Here is a 27,199-nt window from a genome sequence, read left to right as displayed (position 1 = left end):
ACACTTCTATAAACATAAGTCACATTTTGTATAGCTATGGGCTGTAAACGTTACGTTAAAATACCTCAATTGCCTCGAAGCAGATTCATACTGCCAAGAAAAGGGAAAAAAAACCCCAAGGCCGGGATATTTCAGCTTGCTATCTGAAGTTATTTATAATAAACTCCGACTGAACTGAACACGACAGGCCAAAAGAGCAGAGGAAGCAGCGATGAAGGGTGGTAAAGCTCACACTGCAATCCATCACCCCTGCCGCAAAGGCAGTTTCAAACAAGGCAATGGGTCTGGCTTCCATCAGGCAAAGCCAGGAAATGCAGGGTTAAGGCCAGCTTGAACTTGGTCCTTAGGTGACCCCTGACATTACTCCTCCAGCAGCAACACCGCCGAGAGGGTGACTCGTGCCTCGCTTGCCCTTGGCTCTTCCCTGAGCAGAGGCTGCAGAAGGACCCGGGGATCCCTGTCGCAGCCCCCCCTTTCCTCACAGGGATGGAGAACTGGGATGCGGGTCAGACTGCACCTGGCTGGGGAGCAAACAGCTCCATCCCACCCACCGCAGCTCCAGCCTCACCGCTACAACCCAGTATTAGGGCTGACATTAAACTGCAGGGCTGACTCAGAGGATATTTTATCCTACCGAATTTCTCTCCAACTTATGAAAGATCACAGGCTGCCAAGAAATGATGCCTCAGATGTAGCTTCCTTTTCTTGTGATGAGCTGGTGGCTTAAATCCATCCTTCAAGTAATACTGCTGCTGACATTGACCCATCCTGGAGAGCAGAGATGTGCTTTCAAACACGGCATTTAGAGCTAAACTGACAGTTTATCAGGACAAAGCGATACAGAGCAGACAAGGGATTGATTTTGCTTAACTGATCCCTCGTGTCTTGCTTAAAGGCAAACTCCACAGCCCTTACCAAAATGAAGAGTCCCACCGGGTTGCAACGGGACCACGGGAATGCACAGGCACAGTAGGAAACAGCCACCTCTCCATGGTGAAAGCTTCATGCCCACGGAGCCCACGCGCAAAAACCAGGTAAGCAGCAATGGTAAAATATCAGATAAGCTCACAGCAAGATGGGACTGCTGATGTCCATGCGACCAAAGCTTTGCAGCATTTATTTAGCTCACGTTACTCCCTTTGCCTCACCCATAAGCTCATGTCCCTCCTGGAGCATCTGGAGAACACCGACCACACACGCTGCATGGCTTTATAAATTAGTCCTGATTTCTGGTACCCATTTCTTAAATGAAATTCTGCTCTGCCCGGGTGGATACGAGCAGTTTTGAAGATTCTTCACAGGAGGCATTACAGGGGCCCAAGTTGCAGCCTGTCCCCCGCCGGCTGCCTGCCTGCCCCCTCGCGAGTCACCCCTTGGTGCAGGTCCCTTCTCGCTCTCTGCAGGACACCAGCTCACTCTTCCCAAAGCAATCCCAGCCCCAGGACACCTCTTCCTCCTAGCCCTGTGGCACCAGCAGCACACTGGGCTCAGCCTAAGCACTGCCCTGCTGCAAATGCTCAGCATGCAAGTGGCAAATGAGCTCTGGCACCCATCGCGCTCCCTTCCTCCACGAACATACACAGAAAAGCCTGGAAGGTAAGTGTCGAAAACTCAACAGAGCTACAAAGAAACCAGCCATGACTCAGCAAGGCCTGGGAAATTTTAGGGAGAGACGTGTTTGTTTGTTTTTTAAAAAGACACATTTTAAAAAGTGAAAACATAATAAATATGGCCATAAGATGACTCTCCATTCTGCTATGGTTGAGCAGTGATTTTTTGCAGTCACGGCACACCCTGCTCCAGTAGTGGGGCAGGACTGCAGCTCATTGTAACAGGGGCATCGAGCTTGAGGATGGAGCTGGAGCCATTGGAGCAGGACTCGTAAGTGACACACGGAGATGGGGTCAGAAAAGCAGGGTGAGCCCGTGACACGGGGGCAAAGCACCTGGCCAAGACCCCAGGTGTGAAATCCCTCTTCACCCCTCACCCTGGCCTCAACAACTGAGTTGCCCCCAACCTCGGCAGCTCCGGAGCTCCCCTTCTAAACACCACTTCAAGAATAGGCTCATACTTCATGGTGAAAATGAGAAAATATCTTCAAAGCCTATAGAAACATAGCATTTTTTCTGTCCGGAGTAGGTAAATTCCAGATCACACGGACACTAAAAATAGGCACTCTCACAAGCAAACATTTTACTGATCCTCATCAGAGAAGCAAAGGACAGTAACATGCAGAAACTAAACCAACTTTTGCCCAGCAAAGCCCTTGGGAGCCAGCTGCAAAGTGGTGTGAGAACTTACCCCACACTCCTTTGTGCCTCGATAAGAGATTTACGAGACTGTGGTGGTCAATCGAGCCCTTCACGAGCCTCTCTTCATTTAAAATGATTCAGCATCAAGTGACTTTTTACGGTTGCCTTATCAACCCCTGTGAGGTCGAGGTTTGCACTGGGGTGGCCAGCAGATCCGCGCCAGCAGTTTGACTGCAATAAAAGTGTTTACAGCACTGGTGCACACTTGGAAGTGCAGAAACAATACTCAGGATCACCAATAAAGGGAAAACGCTACAACCACATCCTGAAACAGAATGCCCTGCTGACTTCTGCTCTTCCATTACCAGTGTTGATAGAGATGAAATTAAACTCTTCAGCGGGAAGCGAGGTGAAGGAAAACCCAGCATATTTACAGACATGGCATTTACCAGTGCCCTTGGGAATGGATCCAAATCTCTTTCCTTGGGAGCCTATTTAATAGGACAGCAGCCTTCCTAGGGTTTGCTTCCCATCACCGGTGTCGCTCCCACCCATCTGCCCATGCCCAGAAACCCAAGTATGTTAAATATCAGCCTAAGGAGAAAAAAAACCCACAAACAATAACAAAAAAATATCAGGAGAAATAGGTGACGTTTTATATTTTTTTTCCCTTCCTCAAGAGTTGATCTGTACAGTTCAGTCCTCCAGGCTATGAAATTCAATAAGCCATAATGTTCCAATTGCTACAAGTTGCCTAGTCCCCACCATGCCAAAGTAGCTCAGATTTAACAACAAAATTACAGTGTACATTATTCCATTATAGGCTGTGCACAAACACACCTACAAAAGGGCCTGGTAATGAGAGGCTGGAGATATACAACGTGTTTAGGGCTAAATCCTGCTCCTGGACCCATCAGCTTGGCTGGCATTGAAGTTACCTGACCTGAAACACATGGCTGAAGAATATGGTCTTAGTTTCTTTTCCAAACCCAAACTGATGCTTCCCTATGCTCCTCCACAGGTGGGAACCCAAAGGCAACGACAAACTCGTCACAGATTCATTATTTCACCCCAGGACTTCAATCAGCACCTCCAAGTCTGACAGCATTCTTATGGACAAACCCAACCAAAGAACAAACTTGCTTGCTACCAACCTCCACAAGGAAGGTTTTCATTCCTTTGCAAAAAAAAAAAAAGTGAAGTCCATTCTGCTACAAGCAACAGCATGGGCACACATAAATATATACAAAAACATGCCCGTATTAAGCATGTACACACAAATGTTGCATTCCTGTGTTCCTATGCTTTCCCCGTCAGCTGCACGCAAAACCTAAGCCCTGGGGAAAAAAAATAATAAATTCTATTTGCAGTACTGAAGACCACGGTTTGCTTTGTCTCCCAGTGAGCTCCTTATCCTTTCCTCCCTGTCATCCCCAATGAAGGAGGTGTCACTTCAGGCTTTCCCTCCTTAACCACGTCAAGAAGCAGCCTGGGCTGCAGCTCCTCCAAGGCAGGAGCAGATCTCCGTGCAAATACCTGCGTACCCATCGCACACCCCAGAGGGTTTAACTGAACAACAGGAGAATCAAAACAAAGGCATGGGTGAAGAGCAGAGCAATGGGGATCGAAGAGTTTGGGTACACAGAGCTTTGCAAGAGTCCTGGGGGATGCTCCCCCCCAAAACATCCCTGTTTGCAACCTTCATCCAACACCCCAGCTAATGTGAGGCTCCAGCCTCCTGGACCACAGCAGATGTCCCAAACGCCCAGTACCGTAAGTTGCAGTTTACTTTCTGCAGCAAGGTCTACCAGAATATTAAATATTCAGGCAAATCCTCCTCCTTTGCACCACAAGGAGGGAAGAGAGGGGCCAGGAGCAGTCACGCAGCTTGAATTCACCCTCCGAAGGAACCGCCATCACAAATAGATGTACACACATACAAAGTCATCTTATTTCTCTGGATGGCTTTTGGAGGCACTGCTTCTGAGCAAAATTGCAGGATACTAGTAGCATTGTGAAAGCACACAATTTCCATCTGTCAATTGAAACGGGCAAAATTAGATCTCAAAGCTGCACATTTAATCCATTGCCAAACTAGTCTGCCTGGTACAGTGCTCAGAACAGATTTTTATGAAGGGAAAGAAAGAGGAAAATTGTCTTTTACAGCTGCATCTTGTCAAAGCTCCCCTCCTCCGCCCTCAGCACGGCCAGGCAGCTCCGGAGTGACCGCTCTGATATTTCCCTGCAGCAGGAGGCTGGGAACAGCCCTGGAAGCCCTGCACAGAGCTCATCAGCCTCTAATTCACTTCCAATTTGTCTCTATGCAGGCTGATGACTCCTAATTGCCGGTTCAGAAATACAGTGCAGTGCATACCCTGATGATTTTAAGTTGGTCCAAGTTATCTCAGAATTAACTATTAGGGGAGACCACATCATAACTTTCCTCCTATCCCAGGCAGCTAAATATTCAGTTAAAAGTGTATCTTAAAATCACAAGGCTGCTTCGGCGACTGGATTAACGGATTGGACACAAACGCCAGATGCTACCTTAAGAATTAAGGGCAAAATCTGAGCTCAAGTTCTCTTAAAACATCTGTGTAAATAGAGGTAACATATTTCTTGCATGAGTTTTAACGCTGGCGGTGAAGGTTGCTGCTGCCCGGGTCAGATGCCCAGCCGGGTTGAATTATTCACAGTGATACAGGTAAAACACACCTGTGTGTCTGTGGGTGTGCAGTCCCCGGAGCCACGGCTGTACCCCTGGGACTCCTCCCGATTTACACCAGTGTAAGGAAATGGCAGACCACAAGATACGTGCATAATCCAGTGGAAAACTAATCAGTGCTCTGTGAGTAGGCAGCTCAACGCTGCTTGCCTGCAGAAGCAATTTAAAAACAAAACAAAAAAACAACAACACACAAATACGCAGGAAAAAAACCCACCCCATGATTCAGAGTTCATTCACTGTAAACTAACGTGATCCCGGTTGCTCTAATGGAGTTACTCCAAACGTATCATTTACACAGAGCTGAGATTTTGCTTCCAAGTAAACCTGGGTGGGTGCTGCCAACCAGCCCCAGGGGAGCACCCCCAGCCCCGAAACATCAAGTGACAAAAGCTGAGAAAAGGTAAGCTGAAAATCAATTAGAATGGATCCAAACCTACTTGTGTATCTTAGAAAACCTCACCGAAATATAGTAAAACATCTTAGAGACAGTAACTCAGAAAATATCTATATCTAACTGTGTAAAATTCATCTGTAAAACCAAGAAGAGGTGGTTAGCTCCCGGCTCCGGTCTGCTCCTGCTCAGCAGCACAGTCCAACTCATCTGATATATTGTTTTACATTTCTAAGCGATTTCCCATGTAAACATGCTGGGGAAAAAATACATATTGCCTCAATCCGTAAACCAAACTTGTAAACAAACTGCAAATTGAAACTGTGTTTATTGGTTCCCACCAGATTTGAGAGGTGAGAAAACTGAAGGCAATTGGAGAAACTTCACAAAGTGGGTCCTGGGATGCATCTTATAAATGCCTTGAAAAGTAGCAAGTTAATTGCTCTGAGGGGTTATAAATTACAGCCTGAAAATAACCAGTAAATTGTAACTGTTTCACAGAGATTCGAAGTAAACTTTACTAAAACATGCTGCAACAAGTTAGGGTCTCCCAATTTCTCATTGGGGGGGAATACCCAGTACAGAATAAATTAAAAAATAAATAGTAGAAAAGGAAAAGCATGCACAAAGTCATCCTAAAATAATTTTAAATTACTATCTTCAGTGAAATCATCCGTATAGTGAATTTGGATATATGAATGTAGAGTTAACTTTTGAATCCATTGGCTTCTGCAGCAATGAACGCACTAACTACGTTAAAGGCTGAGGAAGAACAAGGTGGGCAAAATTTTTCTGAGTGCATTTGTGAATTAAACCTGCTCAGATATACCTGCTGCAATCCTGACTTGCAAGAACAATGAGAGAAACCCCTAAAACTCAGAAGAGCTCTACGCTCAGCTCGGAATGCAAAGACAAATGCAGCAGGGCCAGAGACGAAGGGGCTGCCAGGGGCACCAAGCACCGCCGGTGAGCAGGGGGTGTAAGGGCAAGATCAGCACGGGGGGGTCAGGAGGGCTTAAATACAATTCTACTTACTGAACATTGTATTTCATTCAAGTCAAAGATCTAATTTGATTCTCCTTACTTATAGTTCTGATTTACTTGGTACATTTTGCTCAGATGGACTTTTCGTTGTTGTTGTTATGAGTCAACTTCATTTCATCAGACAATGTCACATTTCCATTCCTGGGCACCAACATCGTTTTGTTGGCTTTTTTTTTTTTTTATGGTTTCCCTACACTCACACTTCTGAACATGTATGGGTATTACCATACGCCGTCAGTCCTTGCTGCAAAGTGCTATGGCAAAAGCTCATCTGCTTTGGAAGTATTTTTGTAATTAGCTTTCTGACACTTTTTTTGTTGTTGTTGCAAAAGGCATTTTGAAAAGAGGAGCCAAGCACCAGCTAATGCATGTTGAGTTTGCAGAGAGCTTAACACCTTGCTCTGAGCAACCAGCCACCCCCCTGCCCACGCCGCTTACGCTGACATTTTTCCTAAATATCACAGACTCCAACAGCTTTGCCACAGGACAGGGATTTCCAGCACGGATCCACGCTCCCCAGTTTGGCTTGAAGACAGGAATAACAAGCGTTTCACAGAGGTACAAGCTATGAGCAGTGCTTTAGGAATTCAGGGTGCAATACAGAGATGATGGAGTTTGGTTGTGCCAGGGATGCAGGGACCACAACGAGCAGACAAAGACAGCCCTGGTTGGTATTAAAGGCAAAATTCAGGACTAAACTGTTGATTAGATGTATTGAGCCAACACAGAACGCTGAAATGGAAGGAGCTAAAACACATGTGGACAACATATTTTTAGATTAGTTACAATTTACAAGACTTTTCTTCCTTATGTTTCCTAATTGCTTGTCATTCAGTGGGAGATGCTGCTGGATGCACAGCACCTGCGCCTCTCACCAGATTCAGTGGGCGTCGTGGATGCTCAGCAGCTCCCAGGATGAGGCCAGAAATACATTTATTCGCTAACGGGTTTTTCCACAGCACGCTAAATATTTTAACTGCAATATTTATATTCGGAGATGACAAATTATGATTTGGTCAAACCCTCCCATTGCACTTGTCAGGATACAGCCTGACTAAGAACAAATTAAAAGCAAAGGCTTTCTGATAAGCATGTATCAGATTTGAGGAGCTTTATTACAGGCAATCAAATGAAGTTTGTCAAACTGATGGGAGCCCAGACCCGGTCACTTTTACCTGCACTGCTGTGTGCTTCAGTATAACCCCCCCCAAATCACAAATTGCAATGCTCCCAGAGATGTAGGAGCCAGGACACATCAGTTGTGCAATAAGGAACAAAGAGAACTGCAAGCTTCGCATCAGAGAACAATTTATAACACTGCCAAGCAAACAGCTTAGCCCAGTGCGAGGAATGGGAAGAGGGAGCGAGGACCAGAGGGTTAGAGCAGATGCACCATTTTGCATTAAACGCATTTTTTCACCGTCCAAGTGCATAGACACCTATACTGAGGGATGCTTGGACATAACACACGGGATGTTAGTGTGGATGTCAGGTCTGCCCTGAAGCGCTTGTAAGGGCAGTTAGCGAGTGCTGCAAGAAGCACTTTGGGGGGAAAAAAAAAATTAAAAAAATTATCCCCAGATTTGATGCAAACAGGGACTCTACCCAAACAGAAGAAGAGAGCCAAGTCCCACAGAAATCAGCTGGCACCAACAAGCTCTGTAGCCACTTGAGAAAATAAATCAGCGGAAGGTTTTTTTACTGACTAAGGCACACAGAATTCAACCTATAATGAATCACTGCATGTTTTTATGAACCACGAAATAACCAGCAAAGTTGCTCGAACCTTATCAAAGCCACACTGCAAAGCTGACACCCGGCGCTGTGATGGAAAGCAGGTTTAATAGTGGCTGCGCCTCGCACCCTGGGTTACAGCCCGTTTCCCCAGCCAGTCGCACAGTAAAACCGCTGGCAGCAATGCAACGTCCTGGCGATGGCCAGCCAGCGCTCCCCCCACTGCCGCTCGCCACCTCAGCCCATGGACCAACAAGAGCCAGGAGCTGCATCCAAATCCCCCCCCCTCATCCCGAGGTGCAGGGACACCGAGGGATTGACAAAACGTGGCTCAACACTTTGTTGATCAAAATGTTAAGAGCAGCAAAATACCCTATTAAAGAAAAGACCCATCTGGACCCAGGCGTAGCTCCGTGTTTGTGTAGAGCCGCCCATTAGCAGTGGGGCCAGGGAAAAGCCGGGGAAGGACCCTGCAGAATTGCAGACACCAACCCCCTGCTCTGAACCACTCAACGTGCACACCGAGTACACACAGTCCCACCCACAGACCTCTATAAATAAACCCACGTAGGAGATCCAGGACTGGAGAAATAAGTAAGTTTGCTTCCAATTATATATCTTGTAAAAAAAAGGCAAATTAAATCAGTAATAACAGAGGGAAAATACCATACAACTTGACAGTGAAAATGCAATTTTAACCACTGCCCGTATCATAAGAATGATATTTGGGCTGTTTAATTGCTCTAAACTATAGCTTTTTTTCTGGTTGAAGTTGGGTTTGGAGGGAACGCTGGAGCTTGGAAGGAGACTCCTGCGCTGGAGCCGTCACTTAGACAAGCTGTAGAGTGACACTACACAGCAAACAGCTCAACAAGAGTCAACCGTGAAAATCAGAGCCAGTCCGAACACTTTCTGCTCCTTTGATTAAACTTTAATGGACACAACTCTTTGATTACTGCTCCCACACCTGAAAAATCAGCTCCTCACAGACCTTTTGCTTTCTGTTGTTGAAGAATTCAGAAGTTTGTTGGTTTTATTAATACAAAACCATGCAAGGGGAGGGAGGAGCCAGGGTGGGATTTTTTCCAGGTTGCTCTTAACATTCCCAAAGGCAGCGCAGCTATTAAAAAACACAAACGTGCATCTACTACATCTGCCCACTCCCCCGTTTTCCCTGGGATGCGCAGCCCTTTGGCAGACGCGTGCCTCCGGCTGGGCAGGCTCCCGGCCCGGTAAACTGATCCCAGCCCCACCTGTCCCCCACCAGAACCAGGCAACAGCTTTTTTTAGCTATTTGTAAGCCTGGCAGTAACCCCCTCTGCTTAAGCCGCAGAGGCAAACCATGCTTTTGGCCCAGCCATGGAGGATTTCCACCTGCTCCCAGCCACAGGTCTGGGCTGTCTCTGCTACCAACAAATATTCCAAGGGGCTGGGCGGCTTTTGGGTTTCAGGCAATCTGGATTGTCAAAGGTTTGCCAGGAGCCCCACGTGAGATACACTCGATGGCGCTGCCAGAATTGTGGTGGCATTTGGACTTTTTGGATGCTGATGTGCCCAGGTCCCCAGTACAAAGCCTGTGGCACGGTGGGATGCAGCTCCCTGCCTCTGCCAGGAGCATCCCACAGGACCACCCCCCAAGAACCAGCAGGGACCTGCTGGGAACCAGACCCTGGATGTGCAGGATGGGACACCCTTGCTTTTGGACAGACGGACAACCCTGCTGGCAGCCCAGGGACACAGGGGTGAAGCAGTTCTGCTTGGCAGCCAGGTGCACAAGTTCTGGAGGTGAAACATGCAGAGATGTGCTCCCACACCAGGAATCACTCACTCAGCACGGGGAGAGGAGGGCATCAGGGGGCATGGAGCAAGACCTTCTCCTCCCCTTCGCCCTAACAAAACAAACCCCAAGGAGAGCAAAGGACAACCTCCCCAGCAAGGAAAAGCACCACTGAAGGAGGACACCTGCTTTTCCAAAGGGGCTAATGCTTCCCAGGTGAGCGAGCACCTCGGTGAAGCTCTTCAGACTCAGATTTTAGGAGACTTCAGAGTCATGTCCCTTCCTTCTGTAACAGAGGGAGACTTTAATACAAACATAAAGCTCATTATCATGGTTTATGGATCTATGCTTCTGGGCAGGCAGGGTCACCAGACCTGCAAAACTGGCCAGAAGCCACATCTGTGTTGCCATCTCCTCTTTCAAATTGTTCTTCCCCCAGGACAGGCACCCAGGGAATCTCAGCCCTTACGGCACTGATCCACCCACACTCCACCTCGAGCAGTCCCCTATCTAGCTGCTCCCCAAGTGTCCCAGCCCCGTGGCAGTGGCACTTGTCCCTGAGCTGCCCAACCTCCAGCTGCCTGCGGTCTGACACGCACCCAGCGCCACCAGCACAGCACCAGCTCCAGAGCGAGGTGCACAGCTCCTTGGAGGTTGCTCCACACACTTCATTAAGCTGCTTCAGAAATCACAACCACCAGCAAAGTGAGCGCTCTCGCCAAGAAACTTAAGAGTCAACACCGAAGGATTATTCTCACCGCGATGCGTGGGACTGCTGGCATCCAGGAGAAAAGGAAAAAAATCCCAGCAAGGGGCTCATCCCTATTGCTGCGATACATCGTGAGCTTTGTTCTGCTACAACCAAAACATACCGGCTCTGACAGCAATAACACTACAACACGGGGCTTACACAGTTTTATTACATTTCTGCTTCACTATTAACCAACCGTCACAATTTCCATCTAATACTATGTCAGATGTATAAGTTTTATAAAGGCACTCACTCTCCTGTGAAATCTTAGGAGAGATGCTGAAAGGCAAAATAAAAGCACAGCCTCACCCCACAGCAGCACGAGCACACCTGAACCCTCTTCTACGCAAACCTCCCTCGCTTGGTGCCGACGCTACTTTGTTTTCCTCCTGCTGCGGGTTAATTTGTCAGCAACACCAGCCACGGGGATGCCAAACCCCGAGCACCGTGTGGGACAGCGAGACCCCATGGGTGGGGAAGGCTTCCCCCTCCCACCTGCCCCCAAAGTTTTGAAACACAATAACCTGCTTTCAGGGAAGAGATCCGTCTGGATTCACTCCCAGCTGGAACAGGAAGGCAGTGCCCTCCCCAAGCCCCTCCAAGACCAGGTTTATCACTTTTTTGTTACGGAACCATCATTCCCATTTAATATTGATACGGCTAAAGCACCACTGTGGACATCAACTACTCGTTTACTTCTCCCTTCCACCCACACGCACATAGGAGCCCCGTTCCCCCCTCACAACAGTGTAAAGGAGAAATACATACCTCTGCAAAAGTCGATACTTCAGGTAAACCTAGTTCAAACGAAAGGAGACCCAAGGCCATAAAAATTGTGGGTTTCCCCTCCAAGTATTTCTCCTAATAACAGACCAAGGCAGCTTTCTGGGGAGGATTGTGCAATTCCTCCTAATGACAACACTTGACTTGGTGGTGTTGCCGAGGAAATCTGTGATCTCAGATACACAGGGGTTTCTTTGGTTAACTGAAGCAAGATCAATAATAACCATATTAATAAATAATGCTTTTAATAGCAGCAGCAGGATATAGGCAGCAAACTGCAGGCAGGTATCAGGGATAGGTAAAAGCATTAATTATCTGCACAATGTCAACGGTTCGGAGCTGATGTGCAGAGCGAAGCTAAAAGCTCACTTTCTGAACATTATCAAGACAGACTGACAACTCTGCTTGCACACGAGCATTTCGGGTAAAATTCAATTTTCTGGATGTCACAATCGAGGGGAACACACTGCTCTTTTTCTTTCAACATCAATAAATTGGGTAAAGGACACAGGGGAGGGGGAAAGACCGAAAGGCTTGACTGTCCTCTTCCTTCCCTGGCTGCAAGTTGCAAAAGAACAAAAGCAAAGGGGAGTTTTCGGGACCTGAGCGAGCAAGGCATGTGCCTTCCCCAAACCAACTCCAACCTGCTCCATTTTTCTGTGACAAGAAAGCGCACACACACTCTGAGCTCTCTTATATAAACAGCAAGAGGGTCAGCTCCTGTCTGAAATTCCCCACCGCATCTAAAATAAATAACGGGGTTGTCTTTAAACTTCACTCCTTCCCACCCCACCGAGAGGTCAGTGAAGTTGAGGGGTTTCTCCCCTCTGAGGGTCCTGGGGGGCTGCGGCTCAGCATCCTCCATCCACCCCGCTGCGATGCTGAGGCTGGGCACCTGGTCCTGCGCCCTGTCCCTCCCGCACCGGACAGGCGGGCGATGCTGGTGCAGCTGAAGGAACCCGAGGGGGGTGTAAGGTTCTCCCCCCCCAGAAAAAGGGTCAGTGGGATAAGCATGGGGGGCTGTGCTCCCCACCTGTCCCGCTCCTGCAAAGCCCCACATTCCCCTCCCCGGTGGGGATGGGGACAGCTGGGAGCGGAGGGGGGCACTCGGGGACCCCGGGGGCTTCGGGGCATCCCCAGGCGCTGGAGGGAGCGGGAGCCCCCGGCACGCAGGCCCCCGACGGGGAGCTCCGGGCTCGGGAGGGGGTCCCGGGGAGGGGTGAGGGGCTCCAGCCGGACGGAGGGGGGTGCGGTGTCCCTCGGGGAAAGGATATGGGTTACAGACCAGCCTGAGGCACCAGCTGCGCGGGCGGGTGGTTTGCTTGAGGCAGAAGAAGGCGGTGGGTGCCAGAGCCGGGTAAGGCACCTGCTCCCCCTCCTCGGAGGCCAGGTCGGGCGGCGGGTCGCGGCCGGGGGAGCTGCCGGGGCCGGAGCCGGCATCCTCCGGCGGCTGCTCGGCGGGGGGGCGCGGCGGCGCGGCGATGGGCACCCGCACCTCGCCGCCGGCCGGGCGCGGCGGCTCTCGGCTCTCGCCATCACTCATGGTAGCGGCCAGGACCTGCGGGGCAAGGGCACGGGGTCAGGGGCGCCGGCCCCCCCGGCAGCGGGGCGCACCCCGCCGCGGCGCCCACCTGGCCCCGCCGCTTAAGCCACAACAAAGACGGGCGATGGGGGTGCAGCCTCCTCCCGGGCGCGGCCGCTCCCGCCCCCCGGGGAAGCTGGGTCTCCCCCCCCCGGGGAGCCCCCACCCACCGGCTTTTTCCTTTTTATTTTCAGTGAATGGAAAATTGATGGGGGGCCGGAGGGGTCCTACCTTAGTTTGGCGGAGCGCGGTGTCCCCAGGAGCATAGCCGTGCCTTCCAGTTCACATGGGACCAGGCAGCAACCGGGGCGCCGGGAGGCGGCGGATCTCCCCCCCCCCTACACCACCGCCACCCCCTAAATCCAGCCGGGGGCGGGGGGGACGGGGGGGCTCGGCGTGCGGCGCCCGCCCTCCCGCGGGGATGGAGAATGGAGGAGAAGCGGCGGGGTGGGGGGGCCCTTCCCGAGCCGTGCCGAGCCGAGCGGAGCCTCTCCCGACGGTAATCCCAAGGAGCGAGCAGGCAGCTCGGCAGCCGCTTTGCAAAGCTTCGCCCGTGCTTAACAGGAAACTTCGGATTTACCGGGGGAGGAGGGAGAGGCGAGGGGAGGAGAGAAGCGGGGGCGGAGGGGGCTGGGAGCCCGGCGGGGCAGGGCGGGGGCGGGCAGCCGGGAGGAGCCGGGGCAGCCCCGGGTGGTCGGGGGCGGGGGGGCCGCCGGCATGGCCCCCCCCGCTGCCCTCCCCCTGCCTTTGTTCAGGCTCCGAGGTGCGTGGCCATGGGCAGGTCGCCCAAGCCCTCTCGGGGGGTCACCCTCACGAGGGGAAGGCGGCGGTGGCGGCGGGAGGGGTTTCCACCTCCTTCACACACACACAGCCCCCCCGGCTAGGCGGAGAGGACTCGGCAAAGCCGGCGGAGGGGGACACCGGGCTTGTCGCCCCGCTCGCTGCCGCGGGGGATGCGCGGCTCCGCCGCCGCCGTGCCCCCCCCCGGGGAAGGTATGCCCCCCCCCCCCCCGCCAGGGGAAGGTTTACCCCCTTGCCCCGCCCCCCCAAGGGAAGGTGTGCCCCCCCCCAGGGGCTCCAGCCGGGGGCGGGGGGAGCCCGGCCGGGCGTCCCCCCCAACCCCCGGAGCCTGCTCTGTGGGAAGGCACCCAGCACCGCTCCCAGGGGGGCTGCCGCCTGCCCCAGCCCCCTGGAAAGCCCGCTTGGCCCCAAGGCATTAACTCATTAGTTTTAATAAATAAATGTATAAGCCCAAGTTAGAGGTCGGAGCATTTTAATAAATAAAGATCGGCTCTTAAACGGCAGCGATTTTTAGCTGAGTAGCTAATCTGCTCAAGGGCTTAGCTTGGAGGGATCAGAATAAACAGATAATGGAGTCGTTACAGGCGCCGCCCCCCCTCAATTCCACTTAAGAAGTTTTATTCTTTTGAGTTATATCAAATTCTGTGAATTATAGCTGTATGTAGTGCAGGTGGAGGGGGGGGGGGGAAGAGATTAAAAACTGTTAGCTAGCTACATTCCCCTCAACTAGAATGTTTTAAAGTGAGAGTTCATTATATACCACCACATTCAATTTGCAAATGCAGTTCCCAATGCTATTCTTCATGGTTAATAGCTGGGAATTGATTGAAAAGGGAGGTCACGCAGCTTTCAAAGCAGAAAGAGCCGAGCCTAACAAGGCTAGCAAGGAGATGGTTTTACATACACACTTTCAATGGTTGTTTTATTAGATGTTTGCAGGTTGTGATTAACAGTATGTGGCAATTTTATTATTGAACAAACAATGCCTCTGACAAGCAGGACGCAGCCTGCACAGCGAACTGTGCAACGAGGAGATTGCACTTGAAGTTTCCACACGTTTATCCAGGCTAATTAGGGCAAATCATAAATTACTGTGGGAAGGGAAGATTTGTGTGTGAGTTGGTGGAGCTCTCCTTGAGCAAACTGTCTTCCACTCATAAATTATCTTGCTCAGGAAAATGTCCTTTCCAGGAAGAGAGGTTTACAAAAATGGGAATCAGGAGAAGGAAAGGCCAAGCCTCAGGAGCACGCGGCACCTCCTGACCCTCTCCCAAAGGCAGAAACTGCCCAAGCAATAAACTTCCCTCCATGCCTCCCCTCCGGCTCTGTATTGGCAGAGCGGGATGTGGCTCCCATGACTAATGAATCCATCTTCAAAGCTCTTCCCCCACCGTGAGCACCGGCTCCTGCCCTTCCCCAGGCAGAGGCCGGGTGGAAGCTCCAAGCTGCAGACACCCTTCCCATAGCCAGACCCAGCACGGGGAGCCTGGCATTGTCAAGGTCTTAACCTGTTGCCTGATGGAGAGTATTTAAAGCCAAGAACCTTATTAGTAAGTTCCACACAACAATGGGGACTGAGAAGGACTTTTATTGTAAAACAGAGGATTTGGAAGAAGCCTGGCAAAGAACCGCCCCAATCCTGACCCCAGCAGGAATTTCTGGCTCCTTCTGCAAAGGACCAGGATTAATTCCAAAGGTGGTCGTTATTGAAAAAGGACAACATTGTTGGCAAAGGTATTTGCTTCCTCCCGTAGTTCCTGCTTAACCTGCAGACCACGGTTGGAAGGAGTAGGCCAGATTCTGCTCCGTTTACTCCAGCTTTGTCCCCAGCTGACTGCACGGATGGCAGCATCACTTCTTCACGTTTCCACGAGTCAAAAGGATCTGGCAGCAGTGTTTCTGTCGTTAATAAACCACCAGAAAATTTAAGATCAATACCAATCTGAGAATACACAATATACCCTGAATGGGTGCTTGGCTTGCAAAATCACAGCTGACATAATGGGATGTGTAATGCTCTTAGCTGGTCCTAATAAACCGTCCCCCACTGGCACGCACCCGGCTATATGCCAGTCCACGTGCAACATGGATGGGCTGGAGCTGTGCACACCTGCCCCGGAATGGCACAGGTGGGAGAGAAGAGCTGTCCTGGGCTCACAGGTGAGCTGGGTGAGCCTGGGGCAGGCAGTGGTGCTGGGTCCCGTCACCCATCCCAGGTGCTTGCTGCGGGGGAGCTCAGCAGGGCAAACTCACGGGGCTCCTGGAGTTACCGGAGCCACAACGGTTTCACCAGCTCAGAAACCAGATCTGCTCTGGCCGTGACAGCCAGCATGTGGACTGAGGACCCCTGACCTCACCCGATGCCTGATCTCCCCCATTTGATGTCACTTAGCATGTAGCAGCCGTTGGCAAGCTGTCACAGAAAGACAAGGTAGGACTTTACAAGAAAATCTGCAGTTGTCTCAGGTATTTTTTCATAAAGCAGCCAAGTTCTATTTAATATTCCTCCTACAAACCTGCCTACAACCCCTCAAAGGCTGTAAAGGTCCCAGTGACCCCGCAGAAGGAAGGAGCAGCGTCTCCAGCCTGCCCAGCCCTGGCTGCTGAACCTTGGGTCAGGGGCACCCGAAAGAGACCCACCGCCAAGGTGACACCCCACCAGGATTAAAAAGCAGTTTCTCAAGGTCACGGGCATGGTGAGAGCCGGGACCTGGCATCCCTGCACGACTCACGCCCTGCTTGCTAGCGAGGCTCACAGAGGAGCTTTGCCAACATTTATGAAATGTGCTGGGTGTGCCACCGTGGCGTACTGTCAGATGAAACCCAGACAGTAAATCAAGTGGCGTAGCACAGCTTAATGCCCTCGTCTGTGGCTGTACGTGATGCACAGCCTCTTCCCATAGAGTTGCGAGGATCAGCTGGGGGGGGGGGGGGGGCGGAAAATCCCATTTGACTTTCGGGGTTTGATGCTACAGCATTTCCCAGGCTAATATAAGATCAGTAGGTCAGCCCCATAGTTTAAAGCTTCTTTGTGTTTTTATGCCTATTAAGCTAACCTCTTATATATGAAGTCTGACAGAGGTGCTGAATACTTTATGTAATTTTTTTTTTTTTACTGGATCTAATTCTAGCTGACTCAAATCTGGCTTTTTCTGATTGCAGAAAAACCTTCAAACAAGGAACAATCTAGCTAATAGTGCTTGCATAAATCATCCTCAAAATAATGAGTATCTGTGGAGTGAATTCATTTAGCTAAATAGATGGAGGACCACTTTAAAGTTATTTAGAAAGATTAACAAAAGAGAAGGGAAATGAAAAACAGATAATAAATTGACAAGAGAAGGGAAAAATTGTATTAGAAACAATGAATTTATAATAAATTCAAAATGTTAAGGAGAAATTTCCAAAAAAGGAGATTGGCACCATGGCAGTTTGGCTAAGCTGGTGCTAAAATGTATTTTTAATTAAAATACACGGATGTTAAAATGCATTTTAAAATAGATAGATAAATAGGTCCCCAGCCAAAATTATATTTTTACTTTTATGACTTTCAAAATCACCCATAATGTATCATTTCCTTGGTACAAGAAGACACTCACCTACTCTGGGGGTAGTTCTTCCGTCGCACTCAACTTATCTCCATCAGCCCGTGACTACAGAATGCCGAGCTGCACATCCCGCCTGGCGGACTGCAGAGCTTACTCCCTTCCCACCTGGAACACGTACCTTCTTCTGACAAAAAAATCCAGGATTTTGCTCCTGCATTCTTTCTTCTTCCCTCACTTTTCCTTTCCTTCTCCCCTAGATTCAGCCCCCATCCTATTCCTTAATCTGTTATCCCCCCCTCGCCGCTGCTCCCTGGCCCTTTCTTTAGGGGTGGCTTTGCGAGATGGCGACTGTCCTGGGCACAATCCCGCAGGAGCCCCTGCAAACACTCTGAGTTGCCCTGATGGGTTTGGGTGCCTCAAAGCCCCCACACCAGCTCTCTATCTGCATTCCAGCGGCAGCAGCAGAGATGGATTTTCTCGCCTTGCCTTCAGCAATGTAGCGAGGGTTACCTCCCCATGGGGTCTCACACTCCACTATGGAGCAATATTTAAGTTCTCAGTAGCCAAGCCTGGAGAAATCCACCAAGTCATCCACACAAGGAGTACAAAGGCTTGAAGTCCCACCTAAATCCTGAGGAAAACTGGGATGATGCCTCAACCAATGTAATGCTTTTGACATCAAGCCTACCATTTGTGCTTTAGTCTCTGGAAAAACATCCGGAGAAAGCATCCCCTAACAACTTTTGGCATTGCGTTAGAGCAGCACAAGGCTATCCATCTTCTAAACCCATCATCCACCTTGCGCTGTGTTTCCAGTCTCACAGCTGAGTGTGCAGCACTTCCAAATACATCCCTGAGTGAGCGTATTTCAAACCCACGCATTTTGGACAGGCTCAAAAACTGTATTGTGGCTCCTCTCTTTCTTCTGTTGTGTTTGCTGCTTTGATTTATTTACTTCTTATGTCATGTTTAGACTTGCTAAATATAAAAACTGTTCAAAATAACTGCAAAATATTCTCCAAGTCCTCAAGGAAAAAAAAATTGCATTGCTCAGATCTGCCTTCTCATGTTTTATGGTTTTAGTACACATTGTAAATAGAATATTTCCATAATAAATATTTGATAAAAATAATTTCCACGTGAAGTTAGCTCTAAGCCAACAGCCCCAGAAAGGCAGAAGGGGAGCTACCAGGTTGGCAGCAACATTAGTGCATGCCTGAAAAAAATTCCCCAACTTATTGGAAGAGACCACCTTGAGTGGGAAGACAAATCTGATCTCCACATTCCCCCTTCACCTTCCCACCTCCTCATCTCCTTGATGTGGCCACCTGCTCAGCAAGAGGAAAGCGATGTCCTGGGGCCCGAGAGCTGCAGATGTGTTTTCTGACAGTCACAGCATCCACCACTGGGTATGTCGTTTCCCTGCCTTCACGCTCAAGCCTTCACACAGCTGGCTGGTACCTCTCCTCTTCCACTCACAGACTTGGAGCATCTCTCTCCAAGACGACCTTTAAGCACAGGTTGTTGCCCCCTTGAAGTCCTTGGGACATTAGTCTTGGCCCACATTTATATTTGCAAATAAGTTCATCTCTAAAGCTCGGAGGTTGACCTGAGCACCGTGTACCATTTACTGGCGCCTTCCCAGCACCTTTTCTAACAATCCGGCAGGCTCTGGTGAGCCAGGTTGCCTGACTGCAGTTTGAACAACATTTTGAATAATGCTGCTTGTGGCAAGAAATCGCCGTGGCCCTGATTTCCCCTTTCATGGAGCTGAAATTTCATATTCTTTAATTTCACTGATTGCTCTGTAGTCTCTTTCAGTGAGAAAGAGTGGAATTTCACTTTTACAGGTGCCTGGTATGTTCCCACTTGTTTATTAGATGGGCAAGACAAGACAAAAATAATGAATTTTCAGTTTGTTGCCAACATAAAAAACAGTAAAACCACAAAGGCTGCAGAAATTTGATTTCTTGCTGAAAATTTATACCTCTTCTACTGAAAAGACAACAGATAATTGTAGACAAATGTAAGACAATTTAACCAAAGAGGCACCACAGCAGTTTTAAAATGAATTAAAATTAACTTTTTCATTTAAAGGACTCCAATGTAGGTCAGGCCCCTTTGGAGGTAAAATTATTCCAATTGATTGTATCATTGGTAAATGCATTTGTGATGTGCAAGGTATTTGAAATCATCGAGGCAAAACTGCTGGTGGTGCAGATTAGTTAATTTACTGCACAAAATGACCTTTGTTGCACTAAGAACCAAATCTTATGGGACAGAAGTCTTTTAAATAGCTGCTAATAGTTTAAATGAATTACCCAAGAAGATGATGTTGAAGAGCTGAATGTATTAGAGGACTTAACATAGTAGGGGATATATACACAATATGTACGGGCTGGATGTATTAGAGGATTCTTCACATAAGAAATAACTTGATTTGGGACCCACAGGCTTCTGCTGTTACGTGTCTGTAGAAGGGAAGGCAAGCAGATACCTCTTCTGCACGCTAAATTGTTTGACATTTCTCTCCCAGCCCTCAAAGACAACTGTTGTACTGCAAATGCAAGGGTAGGGAGTGTATCCAAAGAGGCAGCATATTGCTCTATATTGCATTGCTGTAGAGGTTTGGCTCTCGAGTAGGAAACTGTTCAGCTGGGATATGCGCGGGTAGCCTGAGGGATGCACAAGCATGGAGCGGCTGCGCTGCCCCAGCCACCTTGCCATGCTCCGGGCTCTGTGTTGTGCAGGAGGACGGCGCGGAGGATTAGCAAAAGCTCTCTAAATGCAACAGGAAACAAAACCTAAGCAGTGCTGCATCCTTCTCCAGCAGTAATTTTCTTGTGCTATGAAAGTCATATAATGTTCTTTACACAATTTATTGTAAATCACTCATGGCTTGTTTAACACTCCACTGATTTTATCTTGATTTATTGCATTGCCACCCTGCACGGCAAGGCAACAGCCGTGGCTTTATGGTCTTTAATCAAAGCCCAAACACCTGTAGTTTGCAGCCCATGGCTGAGGGTTCCCATAGCCGAAGTCTCGGCATGATGCTCAGCATCCCATGAGCCCACTGCCGGGTGCTGAGCCCAGAGCACCACCCAGGCACAGGCAGGGGCTCAGCTCCACTCCCCTCCTCCTCCTGCAGCCCACCCCAGCCCAGCGCTGTGAGGACCACACTGCACAGCCCTGGGATTTCATCTCCCCATTGCTCTGGGGGGGGGGGGCGAGGCAGAGACAGCGAGCCCACTCGTGCATCTGCCTGCTCCTGTTGTCCTTTACCTTCCTGTTTCACGGTGGCTCCTGCAGATCTTGGATGAGATCGTGGTCCTCCAGCGGTCCATACAGTCCCTGGCACAGAGAGTCCACATTCCTTAAAAAGCTGACAGTCTGGCGAGGCAGAAATCAGGAACACAAAAGCATTATCATCCTCAGAAAGACAATAGTGTTTTTTCCCTAGAATTTACCTGGGGGTCACACAGGAAGCCTGGGGCAGAGCCAAGAGCAGATTCAGTCTCCCTCAAGACCTAATTACAAAATTAGTGTCTCCCTCCTTGGACATTAGGGCACGATGCAAGAAGACAAATCGATGCTGGTGACATCTGAATGATCTCCAGCTCCAAAGAAGTGAGCAGAAGTAGGCACTGGATTACTGCAAACCCATGGAAAGCATCTGGAAGTCAGGAGAGCATCTTTTCCTCCCTTTCTGTGGGGCAGCCAGCAATGCAAGATGTAAGGAACAGCTGCCTGAAAGAATCCTTTCATCACTTCAGACAGCTAACATAGCCAAAAATAAATATTTCAGCTTGGGCAGTATTTAAAAAGATTTTGTTGCTGTAAGGCCAAATTTTCAGTCTATCAAAATCTCTTTACACAAACCGAGTTGAATGAGTAATTGGTTTAGAAAGAGTCAGGCCAAATGCACAGCAAAAGCGTAAACTGTTCTCATGAAACTGTTAACTCCCCCCATACATATATATATATATATAAAATAACGTGCACTGTACCATAGGTCATACTGCAGAGCTCTGCAGATGCCCATACAACCGCTTGCCCCACCGAGCATGTCTGGATGAAAAGCCCCTGCGGTGCCCTTGGCCAGGGCTTGTCCCGCTCCGAGCCCCCCCGGGCGTTGCTGTAGTGCCCTGCTCTGCACACGCGAGCCGGAGCGCAGTGGGACACGAGGAGCATGTCGGCTATGTTAATCCCAGGCAGTAGACACTGAACAGCTGCACGTGCCCGGCCCAGGCCAGGCGCAGTCACGTCCCCGTTTGCAAACCTTGCCTATAGCACCTGGCGCTCCCCTCCCGGCCGTGGCACTGTGCGGGGATGCCGGGATGGCTGGCTGGCTCCACGGAGGGGTGTGGAGCAACGCTGTTCTAGCGAAGGGCGAAGGACGCCCAGGACGCCCACTCTACATCATCTTCTCCAAGACTTGTGAGATGCAGAAGGTCAGAGTGACAGCTGCAGGGGACAAACGTGCAAGGCAGAGTCAGAGTTATTTCAGTTCCACAAACTCCAGGGTTCCCCAGGCAGATGGAGGTGAACGTGGGTCCAAGGTGGGATGGGAATCTTACGTGGCCACAACACGCTGCTGCCACGAGCTCCAGAGCTGATTTACACCCATGCAATGGGCATGTCTGTAAGTCCTGCTGGAGATGCAGCTCCAAACCCCAGACCTTTAAAGTTATGCCCAGATAAAGCTCCTGAGCAAATCCAGAATTGCTATAGCCTTAGGGATGACATAGTTTTGCTATAAAGAAGCCTACGGATGGCAAAATTGTCTCTGAAAGATCTCCCCGTGTCTGCTGTCAACGAGCATTTCCATCAGTGTCACAAGCTGTGCGCAGCAAGAAGCAGTAGGGAGCAGGAGCCTGCACCCACAGAACCCGGCAGAGGTGTGTGCCCAGCCTGGGTCTGAACAGCCGCGCTGCCCCCAGGGACCTGCTGGGGAAGGCAGCGGCATGTTTCAGCAGCCAGGGAGCAAATCCCCCATGCACCCAGGTACGTGGGATCACCAGCTGAAATCTCTGCAGCCGTCTCTTTGCTCAAGAGGAATTATTTAGGGTAATCCTACAAGGGAAGAAGGATGTAAAATCCTCTTTGGCAGGTAATTTAGAAGTGGGTAGGGGAAAATGCTCCAGGGACTGGCTTATGGGACAACCCTGTGATGGCCGCGTACAAACCAGTGACACGCTGGAGTTTTCCATCACCCATTTTCTGCGTGTCTCAGGGCTCCAACAGATGTGGGGGACAGGCACAGAAGGGGATATGGAGATTAAAAAGACAGAGTATGCTTACAAAAGCAAGGCTCTGGCTAACTCAAATGGGAGCCATGCAGCTTAATCTGTATCAAAAGTTTTGCAGGAGTGCAAGTCTTCTGCAAACCAAAGGTGAATGAATGTTAAAAGTGCAGCTCGAGCTTACCTTTGTCCTTTCGTCAGCTCCGTATGTGAAATTGTTCTCATTTATAGACCTATGGAGGCAGGCGAGTAAATAAAGGCACAAACAAGCTAGAAGCAACAGGTTAAACATATTTGCAGGACAAAGACCAGCTTGGTCGGGGCAGCTAAACAGACATCAGGATGCACAGGAAAAAACATATTTCTGAATAATACAGCCTGGATGCACAGCAGCACCGAGAGGAGGCGGCCGATTTGTGTGTTTAAACGTGTGTGTGGGGGGGCATTTTAGCACATGCACCCCAGTCTATGAGCCTTCTGAAGGCAGGCAGGGACTTCTGGTCACCTTTCCGTCTGTCTTACTGACGGTGTCACCTGAAGCTGCTTCAGCCTTCCTACAATGAGTCAGGGGAAGCAAACAGTCGTAGCAAAAGCAAGTATTTTTACCGATAACTTCTCCTGTTAAAAGAAATCCAGTTTGCTGAAAAACTGAAAATTCAAAAGGTTTGATTTATGGGACAAGAGGTACAACATATATTTTGTGAGGGGGGTAAACAGGTCATTTGCAAAGCAGCTCAAACATATAAAGATTTGCTTTCATGTTTGCTGCCATCTGGGTAATTCACAAGAATAAAGCCACCTCTTATCCCGCTTCAATCGATAACTTTTTTCTCATTCCCATCATGCAAGTTACAACAGTTCCTTCTCTCCCCGCCCGTGTCTGCGTGGGGAGAGAGGTAGGCAAGTCCTGGCTCCATCCAGGCTCCCTCCTGTCCTAAACTGTGTCTCTAACATGATTTCAAACCTGCGCTACCTCATCCTTAGTGCTATTTTAAGCAGAACTAGATCACTTGGTAACCACCAAAACCCTTGAAGATTTGCAGGTAGAGACATTTCTATTAGTTAAGGCTTCCACACTGGTCTACAAGTCAGCATTTCACATCCCCCGGGGCCCCACGGAAAACATCAGACCTCTGCTCTACCAGCCTCCCTCTTTCATTGCAAGGGGCTCCACCAGCGACCCACCAGCATCATTAACTGTTCCCTTGGAGTGGGGCACACTTATTGTTTTAAATAACTCACAGGGATATATTTCAATCAGCTACTGTTCATTAGGATTTATTAGGCTGGACCCAAGGGTGGGCATGGAAGCTAATTAGAATTATTATTTTCAGGCGACAAGTATAAGGACCTCCCAGGGAAATTTTCAGCCCTTCATTTTAAGGCTGAGGTACAATTTTCAGGGTTATTTCCTGGAATTATTTAATGGGATGGTTCTCTGTAATAATGTAAAAGACCTGAGAGAAGGGTTGTAGTGGGAAAAGAAGGAAAACCAGACCCTGCTGAGAAATTCTGGGTGGATAAATAAACAAAAGAACATTAATAACAGGGCCTGACTACTGCACTGAAAGCTGCCACACAACCAATTTCTGGCCCAGCATGGTCACTTCACTGCACACAGCTTCCCATATTGGCCACGGAGGAGGAGAACTGGGCTCAGAGCTCATCACAGCTTCACTTGTGTTAGCTTTGAGGCTCCATATCTGGTGGAGCTGCAAGCATCGTTATTCCCTCCCTCTCCTCTCACCTCTATTTCGGCATATCCAGCCCTGGAGAACCGTGCAAGACCTTCTGGGGTCACTACTAGGTCCACCCACTTGCTGCTCCCTCTCCAGAAAGTGCTGGTGCAAAAGGAGCAGCACCATTTCCACGTGCTCAGGACCAGCATCTTTTCCACTGCTGAGCTGCTGATGCCGAGGCAGGACTTGCTGCCCTCAGCTTGTGGCATGGAGAGAAACCGAGAAGCAAATTATTTACACAGAAATGACCTACTCAGCAGTTGTTAGCCTGGCTCCAAAGAGCTCACTGCTCCTAATGATGTCTCCAGAGCTTTGCTGGGAGGGAATATTAACGAGAAGAGCAAGAAAACAAGCTGGTTATCTTTGGTGACTGACTGATGCCAACAGACTACAACTTGCTAAGCATTTTCAAATAGCATTTGCAGTTGATGACATTTGGAAACCCTAAGGACCTAGAAGGAGATGGGGTAAATTTCCATTCATGAAGGCTGAAGTGCACTAAACTGCTTTGGATCAGAGCTGTCTAGAAACGAGGTAAGAGCTGACAAACACACGTGGTTCAGGGACACCTTTGCCTCTAAGGGCAAAAAGGTATTTGGCGTGTGGGCTAACAGAGGGCACAAAGGCATCCAAGCTACAGAAAGGGTTAAACACCCATATTTTGGGTATCATAGTAACTGCTACATCCTAGCTCCTGACCAAGGACCGCCAGATCCTGGTAGAGGATGGAGGTCAGCAGATCCTCCTGTTTGACCCCACATGTACATGCTCATGCCCCACCGTGACAGGGATGCAAACAGGAGGAAGAAGGCTGCAGTGAGGTTACCTCTGTCTCCATCACTTCACCTTGACACCTCTGGGGTGAGCACCCCAAAAAATCCTACTGGCCATTGAAAATTTAGACTTTAAAGGCCTCAGCATGCGTCCTCAGTTCCCTGTAGTCAGGCAGAAGGAGAAACCCCAAAAGCAAAATACAAAGGGAAGGAAATAAGGGGGGACCTTATCACTCTGTACAGCTGCCTGGCAGGGGCAGTAGCCAGGTGGGGTCGGTCTCTTCTCCCAGGTAACAAGCGACAGAACAAGGGGAAACAGCCTCAGGTTGTGCCAGGGGAGGTTTAGATGGGATATTAGGGGAAATGTCTTCGCTGAAAAGGTGGTCAGGCACTGGGACAGGCTGCCCAGGGAGGTGGTGGAGTCATCATCCCTGGAAGTGTTCAGAAAATGCATAAATGCGGTGTTTAGGGACACAGTGGTGGACTTGGCAGCGCTGGGTTAATGGTTGGATTTTATGATCTTAAAGGTCTTTTCCAACCTAAAAGATGCTATGAAATAAAATTAAATCAAAGCCTACTTTTGACAAGTTAAGTAACTCTCTCAGTTTTGCCATGCGGGATGTGCATTCTGCTCCCGACACTCTCCAACCCTAGGCAAGTCACTTCGCACCCTGCCTCTGTTTCTCCTTTCGGAAAAGCATCTCAAGATGCACTGACAACCATTAGGAGGCAGTTACTGCCAGGACCTATATAGGATCTACATATTCATATATTGTGTGCCCTCTGCTGGCAGCCTCATTTTCCAGAGCACAGGAAAATCCTGCCCAAAAGGGCAGGTGGGACTTGGGTCTTTCCTTCAAATATCGGACAATAAAACTGCAGCAGTAGCAACAGAAAAGGGAATTTCCTTTTGCACGTTGCACAGCAGCAGGTAACGAGATTACACCTTTCCTTTCTGTGGAGCAGGCTGGTTCCCACAGGATCTCCTGCATCCCAGCAGCTGTTGTTGACCAAACACTCAGCAGACTTTTCTTCCAAGGAACACTCTTCTGATGTAACAATATCCCTGAAATACATTTCTCCTTTGCCCTCATTTAAAGTGATTTATCCCATCACCTATCAGGTGATGCCCAGGTTCAGCAGTGTCACAGCAAGTATCCCAGATTTAGTGATGCAAAGCATAGATCAGATGAAATACCCATGGCTGTGTGCGGACGCAGCCGGTGGAGGATCACACATCACCTGCAGAAAGCAGTCCTGCCCTTCACCAAGGTCGTTTCAGCCATGCTCACAGCCTTAGCTTTGACCTACAAATATTTGGGCCCCTAGATTTGATTTGCATAGAAGTCCAGCAAGTTTTGCTTTGCTTGATCCTGCTAATCCTCCCTGGCCATCCCTTTTGGCTCTGACATCACAGACGTGGTACCTGGGGGGATGGAGGGACCTCCTGGGGCACCCAGCCCTGGGCAGCACCGCTGCTCCAGCCCCTGCTGTGGCCACTGCACCCCTCAGCTCTGCTCAAACTCATTGCCAGCAGGGGCTCCAACCCCAGCAAAAGGCCTCACTTCGGACTGCTAAGAACCAGTTTTCCAGGCTGAATTTTTTTTTTTTAGTCACCTATTAATACTTCTCGATGCCCCAGCATTGTCTTTTAGTTCAGATGATTCATTTCTCTCCATCCACTGAAATATCCTCGAAACATTACTTAACCAAAAGCCGGCTGGAGAAGAAATGCATTTTTCTTTTGTGGAGGAAACCAGTTCCCCTGCCAACAAAAAAATATCAAGACAAGCAGGTTCAACGTGCTTTTGTAAGTCTGGATTGGACTTGGTCCTATTTTCATCCCATTATTCTTTCCTTCACAATTTGTCTAAAGCTTTGCAGACTGTGAAAGGCCAGTCGCTGCTGGGATTGCTTTTCCTTCTCCTTTCATATGGAGTACTCTGTTTGCCATTCTTCAGTTATATGAACCACTCCTGAATGACACATCTGTGAAAATACTTTGCCAACGGACTTCGTTTACTTTTTTTTTTCTTTCTTTTTTCTTTTT

General features: G+C 49.3%; 1 protein-coding gene across 1 annotated transcript in view; it reads right to left on the bottom strand.

The window, feature by feature from the left end:
* Window positions 1–13,589, bottom strand: part of CACNA1H (calcium voltage-gated channel subunit alpha1 H) — a 254,504-nt gene extending 240,915 nt beyond the window's left edge. The window contains exons 1-2 of the mRNA XM_037386651.1: window positions 13,274–13,589; window positions 12,735–13,018 (exon numbers count right to left, since the gene is read on the bottom strand). Coding sequence (XP_037242548.1) covers window positions 12,735–13,003 — 269 coding nt within the window. The 5' untranslated portion in view covers window positions 13,004–13,018; window positions 13,274–13,589. The remainder of the gene's footprint in view (window positions 1–12,734; window positions 13,019–13,273) is intronic.
* Window positions 13,590–27,199: the final 13,610 nt, after the last annotated feature.

Source organism: Falco rusticolus, chromosome 4 (assembly GCF_015220075.1).
Source record: "Falco rusticolus isolate bFalRus1 chromosome 4, bFalRus1.pri, whole genome shotgun sequence".
Lineage (NCBI taxonomy): Eukaryota > Metazoa > Chordata > Aves > Falconiformes > Falconidae > Falco > Falco rusticolus.
This window is presented reverse-complemented; position numbering and strand designations above follow the sequence as displayed.